Source organism: Sapajus apella, unplaced genomic scaffold (genome assembly GCF_009761245.1).
Source record: "Sapajus apella isolate SASKATOON/1434 unplaced genomic scaffold, GSC_monkey_1.0 scaffold37, whole genome shotgun sequence".
Classification (NCBI taxonomy): Eukaryota; Metazoa; Chordata; class Mammalia; order Primates; family Cebidae; genus Sapajus; species Sapajus apella.
Window position 1 is genome coordinate 10,996,035 of NW_022436977.1, and position 12,030 is coordinate 11,008,064.

General features: G+C 35.7%; 1 protein-coding gene across 2 annotated transcripts in view; it reads right to left on the minus strand.

Annotated features, from left to right (window-relative positions):
* Nucleotides 1–12,030, minus strand: part of UNC13C (unc-13 homolog C) — a 605,313-nt gene that overhangs the window by 69,092 nt on the left and 524,191 nt on the right. For both annotated transcript variants that reach the window (XM_032297403.1, XM_032297404.1), the window contains 2 exons: nucleotides 5,524–5,647; nucleotides 2,853–2,909 (listed from right to left, as the gene is read on the minus strand). In XM_032297403.1, coding sequence (XP_032153294.1) covers nucleotides 2,853–2,909; nucleotides 5,524–5,647 — 181 coding nt within the window. The remainder of the gene's footprint in view (nucleotides 1–2,852; nucleotides 2,910–5,523; nucleotides 5,648–12,030) is intronic.

Genomic DNA, 12,030 nt, shown 5'->3' on the forward strand with positions numbered 1-12,030 from the left:
GTGTGTATATATATATATATATCTGGAACCTTATAAAGTTTCAAAGTATAAAATAATAGAAAATGTCAAACTGTTGAATAAATACATGTTTAGCGAGTTAATCCTAAATCATATCCAAACACAGAAAACCAATTAGTTCCCTACATTTTTCTATTTTTCTTGATGTTGTCTTCCTTTAGGCAGTTATCTATAAATACTTCTAAATAACAGTTCTGGAAATTTCTATCAGTACAATTATTTTGAATAGCACCTTTTCAGCACGTCAAATCTGCTTTCAAACTAATATATTAAAAATTAAAGAGCCATAGTTTAAACATTTTTTAATGGAAGTGATATTCTAATAAGAGGAAATTATTTTATAAAATCTGAAGTTCTTCATGCCAGCTAAAGTTTCCGTTTTTTTGCATAATGTTGTAGGAGATTTATTGCTCTGTAATTCAAATAATAATACTAAATGGACGGATAATTTAAAAATAAAAAACTCAAAAGCCAATAATGGATATGATCCAGAACGAAGTTATTTTTCTCTTCATCAATAGATACAAAGACTCTATCTTTAGTCCTTCATATTATTTCAGTGTTGATGAAATAATCCTGCTAGGTCATTGTGTTGATAGTGTGCTTTTAGGTTATTAGAATAAAAAAGAATTCAGTGAATTGAAAAAAAAAATGGGACCACAAAGCACGCTAAAGTGTTATGTTTTCTATGGACCCTGATTTTTCCCATGGATCATGTACATTTCCTCTGGAAAACCAGTGTCAATTTTGATCAGAATTCATAAGATTTGGGTTGGGTTGACTGTACCCAAAGCTCAGGGTGAGTATGTAAGTTAAGCCAATTGGCACATGCCACTTCTCAGGCCACAGTGACTGGTTTGGGAATGGTAATAATGCTTCCTCAGAGCCTGATTTGCCAGAAGACTTTGCTATGATTCCCTGCACTGAGATGGGTATTTTTCTCTACAAGATGTGAAGTCCAAAGGATGTTACATCAAAGGATGTGAAAGCAGAGACAATGATCTTACACACAGACATGAAGTTCTGCTATAGTAATGCATCAAACAAGGAGAAGGGCATAGTTGAGTGATAGCGAGTGTGAACATCGCTTGAATCCCTCATCAAGCAGTACCAGATACCAGTTACCCCTGGACTATGAAATTTCATGTAGCAGTAAATTCTCTGTTTGCTTATGTTTGCCTTTCCATCACTTGAAACTGAAACAGTTCTAGCTGACAGAACATTCAACTTGGGAAATTGAAGCCTGGGGAGATGGAATGTGCTCACTAATATCACACAGATATTAGACGCATGGCCAGGGCCATCTCTTTTGTAATAAGACCTATGTTATTTCACCTTCATGGTTTTATGTGAGAAACTGCAGCAGTGTATAAATCTACTTTTCAAAGTAGGCTCCAGAAATCCCTGGGAAGTAATAAAAAGGATAAAGAAAGGGAGAGAGATCCAAGATCCAAAGTAATAGTTTGGCAGTGACATCTACCTTTTATCTTTCCTTGCAACCATCAACAGCACTAAACATCTGTGAGTAACAATTTTAGGTGATAGTTATATATTCCAGATGGATTATTGCTTTTAATGTTTTTGTTAGGAATGGAATAACGTAGATGATAAATAGAATACTGAAATTATAAGGCACATATTTATCTCAGTAAATTATTATACATTTTGTTTTTCCCCTGTACTGCACACATGAAATAATCCAGTATGCAATGGTACCTAACTTTGAGCTAACCAGCTAGGGGAGAAATGGAGATAACTCCCTCTGCAAGTGGGAAGTGACATACTCTTTGCAGTTACCAAGCAAAGATAATGTCTGTGTTGTCTCATTTATACTCACAACAATCCTTGTAACTATTATTATTATTATTGTTGCATTTTACAAGTGCCAAATCTGAAGATTAGGAAGGTTAAATGCTTTGGCCCATGTCACATAGTCGGAAGCAGTTGAGGAAGAATCTGAACCAAGGTTACCTGTGTCTGGAACTGATCCCTTAACTATAGTCTAGTAGGCAGAAATGGAATAAAAGTAACATGTATTTTAGCCAGTCAAGTTCCTATTCTAGAAGAACAGGGACTGGAGTTTCCTGCATAACACCAAAGTTTTGGGAATCTCAAAATTATAGCTAAACACAGGGTCATTTAGTCAGAACATCCGCCACTTGTAATGGGATTGACCATGTTGACAAGTTCAGTGTCTGCTTTCATGAGTTTCGTTTTCCCGTACTGTGCTTCTTGGTTTTCAGACTTCTCTAGACTTCATTGGCTTTCTCTGCAGTGTTCCATTTTGTCTTTGTTCATATCAAGCCAGTTTAATATATGAAAGAAAATATGCTCTCTAATTTAATCCAGAAGCAATAATGCTAAATGCTACAGTACAAAGTTAAAAATTCTTAAAGCAGATTGTGAAATCACAGACATATACATCTTTTTTTTTTTTGAGATGGAGTCTCTCTCTGTCACCCAGGCTAGAGTGCAATGGCGTGATCTCGACTCACTGCAACCTCTGCCTCCTGGGTTGAAGCAATTCTCCTGCCTCAGCCTCCTGAGTAGGTGGGACTACAGGTGTGTCCCACCATGCCCAGATAATTTAAATACTTTTAGTAGAGACGGGGTTTCACCGTGTTGACCAGGATGGTCTCGATCTCTTGACCTTATGATACACCCACCTCAGCCTCCCAAAGTGCTAAGATTACAGGCATGAACCACTGCTCTAGCCTGACATACATCTGAATCTTGCCATGCTAGATACTATCACTAGGAGGCAGATGGCTTCTTACAGAATTGTGGTTAACTCACTACTTTCCATGAATGAGTAATTTCTTTATTTTTATTACCTTCAGTTTGGATAATTGTCCAAGATCTTTAGCTGCAATGAAAATCATCTGGGGTCCCTAGAAACAAAGAAAAAGGAAGAGAAGACTCAATCTTAAGATATTCTTTATTAGTCACAACAGAAATGCAGTCAACAGAGGATTTTTTTATTTTCCTTATTAGAGTTATGGCTTGTGCCAGAAGCCCTTAATTGGTCTACTTTAAAGATTGGGTCAGATATATCTAACATCACCGGCAGTGTAACAGTCCTCATAGGTGTCCCACTTCTGAAAGTATTAAGTTTAGGTTCATGAATGGGTTGCTACTCATGTAGCCAGTTTAATGTAGTATATGGATTAAATCTGTGATCTTTAACTTTTATTATTTTTAGCAAAGGCAACTTCCTCATTCTACTCCACGAAGAAAAAGGTATGCAAAATCTGAAGATATGGGGCTACAGAAGGTGGAAATGCTCCTTCTAAAATGCTGTCCAATTTATTAGTGACCTACCCTCTTAACCCCTCCATTAGCCAGAGGCTTTCTCTAGAACCCCAAAGCCCTGGGGAAATGAATTTGAAAAACACAGGAATAAATCATCCAATGCTTTACTAGAATGAAAAATTAGAGGCATGTCTGTTGGTAAATGTGACTGGAAAAGTATTAAATTTGGCCAAGTTTATTATTGCTTAAAATATTTTCAGAGGAGCAAAAATCGGCTCTTCTGAACTAATATCATCTGTTTTTTTTTTTAAATTGGAGTATACATATTTATTGCAGAATTAAAGTCTATAAGCTGAAGAATAGCAACAGTGGTTAATATTGCTCGCATTTTGTCCCAGCACCTAGCACAGTGCCTAGTGCATAGTAGGAACTCAAAGAATATTTATTCAATGAATGAATAGATGATATGCATTCATACTAGTATATCTCAATAGTAGAAAAATTTAGATGATGGTAAGCTTTCCTAAGGGAAATCTTATACAGAAAGTGAAATGTCATATATAGCATTTCTACTGTAACATAATATATACATTCTTGAAAAACCTCATATTCTATAAAATTGCACACTAAAAATAATGGGGCTTATGGGAAAAACAGGAATGGGCAGAACAGTCCAAGCCCTTGCAATCCTGTTACTAAAGAACTATCAAGACCATAAGTCTTACTTTTGGAAATGGCTTTGACAGCTAGCAGGTAATTCACTGAGGCTGATGGTTGCCTCAAGGAATATTAGAAATGCAAAATAAACAAAACAACAACAGCAAAACAAGAGTTCAATAGTGGGCTGAGATAATGCCCATGCAAGTGGAGCTACCAGCAGAGGTGGGAGGTGGCCTGCCAGGTGTGACAGCCATGCAAGTTTCAATTTTTCAGAGGGAGCCCATATACAGTCACTCTCCTCTTTTTTTCCTTTTTAAACCAGTTCTGTGAAGTAGCCAAGGTGTCAGCTCTTTCCTTTTTATGCTGAAGTTACAGTTTTTCTTTTATATTCCAGAGCCTGCAACGTAGGGAAATTTATATATAAACCAACCCAACTTCCAGATTATACTGATATTCCTATGTTGAACAATTACATGAATGCTAAGTGGTGTTATAGAAATTACTACTATGGCACATGTATACCTACAACAAACCTACACATTCTGCCATGTACCCCAAAACTTAAAGTATAATAATAATAATAATAATAATAATAATAATAATATATTATGTGTTGAAGCAGAATGTGTGTGTGTATTTATAAATGTGCCTTCAAACATATATATATATATATATATATATATATATATATATATGTAGGCTATAAAATGATTAAACCACACATTCATGGCATTAAGTGAAACTCACAGTATTTTATATTTTATCACTCACTGTCTGGCAGTAAATCAACAAAAATATATGCATCTTTGCATCCTGGAACACTTTATAAGAAAATGATTTCTAGGCATAGGCTTTCACTAGTTAAACATGGACTGAGCGTGTATAACTAATGTATAATAATTCCATTTATACTTACTCATTATTTGCATCAATTTGTCTTCCTCACAGAGAAAAATAAATAAATTTCCCCACAACAGGTGCTTGTTAGTGTCATTTTTCCCTTGGACTCAGGATATGCCTGTCTCTGTGTATCCACTTGACCACTGTCTAACTTTGCAGTCAATTGATCTCTCTGGTTCTTTTTCATTTTTCTTTGTGTGATACAATCACATTCTTCAGATTCACTTAAAAGTGCCTCCTCTATTAACCTCCAACTGGGGAGGTAAGAGATGAAAGCAAAATAGAAAGGTGAAAAAAAATCCAAAAAGCAGTTATGTAACTATCTCTTAAAACTGCAAAATGTAAGAAAGAAGCACAGTGGATACATTGTATTTTAATTCCATTTTCTTGAGGTCAGTAAAATTAAATAAAAATTATGTGTATAGACCAGATAACTCTATAAATGGAACTTTGATACGTGTTTTCAGAGGTTTAGTTCTGAATGTCAAGCTATGTGAGGTTTGACTGCTACTGCCACTATTTAACATTGACTTGGATATGAAACTATAATTTGAATGATCATTGTTAAGAAACTGTATAACAAATGCTTTTTCCCAAAATGGATTTAATTAGTATTTCATCTGTATGAAAACCATGCACTTAAACCAAAAAAAGATGGGTTAGTGAAAGCAAAACTAAACTTTATATACTTACTGTTTGATCTGTCAGAGTAGGAAGAACGATTTGTTTTTCTATTTTGTTGAGAACTAGCTTCCATAACTCTTTCAAAACTCGCTTCAGGACTGTTTTCTCACAGATTTTTGCTGAGAGACTTAATCTGAAATAAAATAACATATACATTCACTTTTAAATGTCATATCAATGTATCCATGTGGGCCTTTATAATTTTCAAATGCTAGATTCCATTTACTAAAATATTATTCAAAATATATAATATCAAAAATCTCTTTCATGATTATGTACATTAGATAATGCTCCATATTTGATAGAAAATGATATTAGCATATTTCTTTTCCTAAGTTGTTTTCTAAATCAACAGGCTTCGAAAAGAAAAGTAACTTTATTATTATTATTATACTTTAAATTGTGGGATACGTGTGAAGAATGTGCAGGTTTGTTACATAGGTATACACGTGCCATGGTGGTTTGCTGTATCCATCAACCTGTCATCTTCATTAGGTATTTCTCCTCATGCTATCCCTCCCCTGCTCCCCACCCCGACAGGTTTCAGTGTGTGATGTTCCCCTCCCTATGTCCACGTGTTCTCATTGTTCAACTCCCATTTATGAATGAGAACATGCAGTATTTGGTTTTCTGTTCCTGTGTTAGTTTGATGAAAATGATGGTTTCCAGCTTCATCCATGTCTCTGCAAAGGACATGAACTCTTTGTTTTTATGGCTGAATAGTATTCCATAGTATATATATACCAATTTCCTTTATCCAGGCTACATTGATGGGCATTTGGGTTGGTTCCAAATCTTTGCTATTGTGAATAGTGCTTCACTAAGCATTGGTGTGCATGAGTCTTTATAGTAGAATGATTTATAATGTTTGGGGTATATACCTAGTAACATTATTGCTGGGTCAAATGGTATTTCTGATTCTAGATCCTTGTGGAATTTCCACATTGTCTTCCACAATGGTTGAACTAATTTACACTCCCACCAACAGTATAAAAGGGTTCCTATTTTTCTACTTCCTCTCCAGCACCTGTTGTTTCCTGACCGTTTAATGATCACCATTCTGACTGGCATGAGATGGTATCTCATTGTGGGTTTACATTTGCATTTCTCTAATGACCAGTGATGATGAACCTTTTTTCATGATTGTCGATCACATAAATGTATTCTTATGAGAACTGTCTGTTCATATCCTACACCCACTTTTTGATAGGGTTGTTATTTTTTAATTTTAAATTTGTTTAAATTTTTTGTAGATTCTGGATATTAGATCTTTGTCAGGTGAATAGATTGCAAAATTTTTCTCCCATTCTGTATATCCCCTGTTCACGCTGATGATAGTTTCTTTTGCTGTGCAGAAGCTCTTTAGTTTAGCCACTTGTTAATCTTGGCTTTTGTGGCCGTTGCTTTTGGCGTTTTAGTCATAAAGTCTTTGCCCATAGCTATGTCCCTAATGGTATTACCTCGGTTTTCTTCTAGGGTTTTTATGGTTTTTGGTCTTATGTTTAAATCTTTAATCCATCTTGAGTTAATTTTTATATAAGGTGCACTGATTCAATTTTCTGCATATGGCTAGCCAGTTTTCCCAACACCATTTTTAAAATAAGAAATCCTTTTCCCATTGCTTGTTTTTGTCAGGTTTGTCAAAGATCAGCTGGTTGTAGATGCGTGGCATTATTTCTGAGGCCTCTGTTCTGTCCCATTGGTCTGTATATCTGTATCGGTACCAGTACCATGTTGTTTTGGTTACTGTACCCTTGTAGTATAGTTTGAAGTCAGGTAGCTTGATGCCTCCAGCTTTGTTCTTTTTGCTTAGGATTGTCTTGGCTATACAGGCTGTTTTTTGATTCCATATGAAATTTAAAGCAGTTTTTCCTAATTCTGTGAAGAAAGTCAATGGTAGCTTGATAAGGACAACATTTAATTTATAAATTACTTTGGGAAGTATGGCCATTTCCATGATAATGATTCTTACTATGCATGAGCATGTAATGTTTTCCCATATTTGTGACTTCTCTTATTTCCTTGAGCTGTGGTTTGTAGTTCTTCTTGAAGAGGTCCTTCACATCCCTTGTGAGTTGTCTTCCTATGTATTTTATTCTCTTTGTAGCAGTTTTGAATGGGAGTTCACTCATGATTGGGCTCTCTGTAAATCATTGATGTATAGGAATGCTTGTGATTTTTGTATGTTGATTTTGTATCCTGAGACTTTGCTGAAGTTGCTTATCACCTTAAGGAGATTTTGGGCTGAGACGATGGAGTTTTCTAAATATACAATTATGTCATCTGCAAACAGAGACAATTTGACTTCCTTTCTTCACATTTCAATGCCTTTATTTCTTTCTCTTGCCTGATTGCCCTGGCCAGAACTTCCAATACTATGTTGAATAGCAGTGGTGAGAGAGGGCATCCTTGTCTTGTGTGGGTTTTCAAAGGGAGTGCTTCCAGTTTTTGCCCATTCAGTATGATTTTGGCTGTGGGTTTGTCATAGATAGCTCTTATTATTTTGAAATACATTCCATCAATTCCTTGTTTATTGAGAGTTTTTAGTATCAAGTGCTGTTGAATTTTGTTGAAGGCCTTTTCTGCACCTATTGAGATGATCATATGGTTTTTGTAATTGGTTCTATTTATGTAATGGATTACATTTACAGATTTGCATATGTTGAACCAGCCTGCATCAACTAATAGGCAAAATAACTTGACTGTGGTAGATAAGCTTTTTGATGTGCTGCTGAATTTGTTTTGCCAGTATTTTATTGAGGATTTTTCACCTTGATGTTCATCAGGGATACTGGCCTGAAATTTTCTTTTTCTGTTGTGTCTCTGCTAGTTTTCGGTATCAGGATGATGCTGTCCTCATGAAATGAGTTAAGGAGGATTCCCTCTTTTTCTATTGTTTGGAGTAGTTTCTGAAGGAATGGTACCAGCTCTTCTTTGTACCTCTGGCAGAATTCGGCTGTGAATCCATCTGGTCCTGGGCTTTTTTCGCTTGGTAGGCTATTAATTATGGCCTCAATCTTAGAACTTGTTATTGGTCTATTCAGGGATTTGACTTCTTCCTGGTTTAGGCTTGGGAGGGTGTATGTGTCTAGGGGTTTATCCATTTCTTCTAGATTTTCTAGTTTATTTGTGTTGAGGTGTTTATAGTATTATCTGGTGGTAGTTTGTATTTCTGTGAGATGAATGATGATATCCTGTTTATCAATTTTTATTATGTCTATTTGGTTCTTCTTTTTTTTCTACTTTATTAGTCTGGTTAGTGGTCTACAGATATTGTTAATCTTTTCAAAAAAACTCGCTGCTAGATTCATTGATATTTCTGAAGGATTTTTATTGTTTCTGTCTCCTTCAGTTCTGCTCTGGTGTTCGTTATTTCTTGTCTTCTGCTAGCTTTTAAATTTGTTTGCTCTTGCTTCTCTCTTCCTTTTACTGTGATGTCAATTTTAGATCTTTCCCACTTTCTGCTGTGGGCATTTAATGCTATACATTTCCCTCTTAACAATGCTTTAGCTGTATCCCAGAGATGCTAATACATTGTGTCTTCATAAGTGAAGGAGAAATAAAATCCTTTACAGACAAACAAATGCAGAGAGATTTTGTCACCACCAGGCCTGCTTTACAAGAGCTCCTGAAGAAAGCACTAACTATGGAAAGAAATTACCCACACAAGCCACTGCAAAAACATACCAAATTGTAAAATCTATCAACACTATGAAGAAACTGCATCAACTAATGGCCAAAATCACCAGCTAGCATCATAATAACAGGATCAAATCTACACATAACAATGTTAACCTTAAATGTGAACGGTCTAAAGGTCCCAATTAAAAGACACTATTATTGGGTGGGAGTCTGGCAAATTGGATAAAGAGTCAAGCCCCTTCAGTGTGCTGTATTCTGAAGACCCATCTCATATGCAAAGACACACATAGCTTCAAAATAAAGGGGTGGAGGAAGACTTACCAAGCAAATGGAGAGCAAAAACAAAAGCAGGGGTTGCAACCCTAGTCTCTGATGAAACATATTTTAAACCAAGAACGAGCTAACTATCCTAAATATATATGCACCCAATACAGGAGCAGTTTCATAAAGCAAGTTCTTAGAGACCTACAAATAGACTTAGACTCTCATGCAATAATAATGGGAGACTTTAACACCCCAGTGTCAGTATTAGACAGATCAATGAGACAGAAAATTAACAAGGATATTTAGGACTCGAACTCAGCTCTGGACTAAGAGGACCTAACAGACATCTACAGTACCACCCACCCCAAATCAACAGAATATACATTCTTTTCAGCAGTGCGTCACACTTATTGTACAATTGACCACATAATAGGAAATGAAACACTACTCAGCAAATGCAAAATAACAGACATCTTAACAAACAGTTGCTCAGACCACAATGCAATCAGTTAGAACTTACCATTAACAAACTCATCAAGACCACAAACTACACAGAAACTGAACAACATGCTCCCGAATGACTACTGGGTAAATAACAAATTTAAGGCATAAATAAGTTCCTTGAAAGCAATGAAAAATAACTTTTAAAACACACAAAGTAAAATACTTTTAAAGGCAAATGATCCCTTTTTATTCATATTTTATACTTAATAAACCTAGAGTAATTTCTGATACCATTCACCAAGGTTTGGCATGACCGTTGAGAAAAAGACAACAGAACTGACGTTTGTACCCATATTACAGGAGTAGAGGGCAGAAGGCAGTATCATTCACCATAGTGGAGCCAGTCTCCCAAAACACATCCTCACCCCGTGTGTGTTTAGCATATGCCCATGTTCATGGTTTAACACCAAGGAAATACATTTTCTGTACTACGGGGCACTGAACCAACATAACAACATGTATGTAATTTCAATCAAACCAACATAACAACATGGCAAAGGTATATATAATTTCAATCAAGAATAAAAAGTTATTCCTTACAAATTCTTCTCATGGTGACATAATGATGTAACATTATCTAGCAGTTGTATAATACCCTTGCAAGCTCTTCTTTAGAAACTCCTTCTAGATATATTTCTCATTTACTACTATTCCCATATTAGAAATCAAAAGCAGGCACAGACTGGCTTGATTACTTGTCCACGAAAGTGAAGCTGGGAAGTTAGATTCAAACTTTGACTCTTTTCTTCTAAATCCAGGCTGTCTTTTATTGTCTCATACTGCCTCTGATAAATATGCTTATGCAGGAAGTTCCAGCCTGTATGAAGACACAGTGCTGCATAAATATCTATTAAATATACTATTATAAGCTCCTGGGCTCTCTGAGACTCTGAGTGAATTAAACCTGTTTCATAGACGGGTCATATATTTCAGGGCTGCCTCATTGACTCCATATTATGCTACTAAGTACTCTGTACGCTTTTGGACTTAGAAATTATAACCTGGGCTCTGGTCATGATAGAGAGATTTGACTGTTTTTAACATTTAAAGAGATGCATAATTAGTAATTATGTAGTTACAGTGGATAATATAGAAACACCTGTGACACGTGAGGTCCACATAGAGAGATTTTCAAGACACATTTTATGTTACAGTATTTATCACAACACTATGTATGTAAAAGCCAATATATAAAAATATGTGAAAGCCACCTTCTCTGGATAAAGGGTAGGGTTGGGGACCCCTGATGCATGTATGTGGATCTCCAGCCCCTGTAATTTGAAAACTATTTTTCAAGGGTACCATTTCTAGCTTGCTGGTGAGTATTTGGCATCGGCATGGGGTAGAAAGCAGCAGATGTGTCATGGCAGAATAACAAAGGCTATCCACAGAGCAATTCCTGGTATGATTTGGGACACAGCTCTTGCCAGTTTTGCTGCAGATGTTTAATTTCCACTTTCCAAAGATCCAAGTCTAAGAATTAATCTTGTGTTTATGGTCAGCTCACATACTTGGCATGCTAACTAATCCTGCTTAGACTGGAACTAAAAGAACAGGAATAAAATCACTGTCACATGCACAGCTCATTGTGGGATTTCTGCTAGTTGAAAATGCAGTTTACACCTCATTTTGTGAAGTAGCGAGGTCTTAGCGGGCAAGGTACAACATAAAGAAATATGATGTTTTATTTAGAGAGGCTGCAGAAAGACAAAAGGAGCCTATATATTTATAATATAAAATGATTTTTAAGAGAATTTTCTCAAACTACCTTGAAGACTTTCAAACCTCTATTATTTACTTTAAATAACAGAAAATAAAAGGGGACTAACAAATACCTCTTTAATTCAGTCTGAATTAATCAACTTGACAATATAAGCTGAAAAGCATATATTTTAGGACCTGAGCTATCTAGATGGGCTGAATACGAAACTAATTCATCAGCCAGTTTTCAAATGCCATGTGTACTGGCTGGCAATAAAGATTTCCTGTCATGTAATTAATCACATTTTCATGAAAATTTACCTAGCTGTTTTCTCTCCCCTTGGAATGCCTGTCACTTATTTCTATATATCTAAATCCTATCCACTTTTAAATACCCAATGCAAT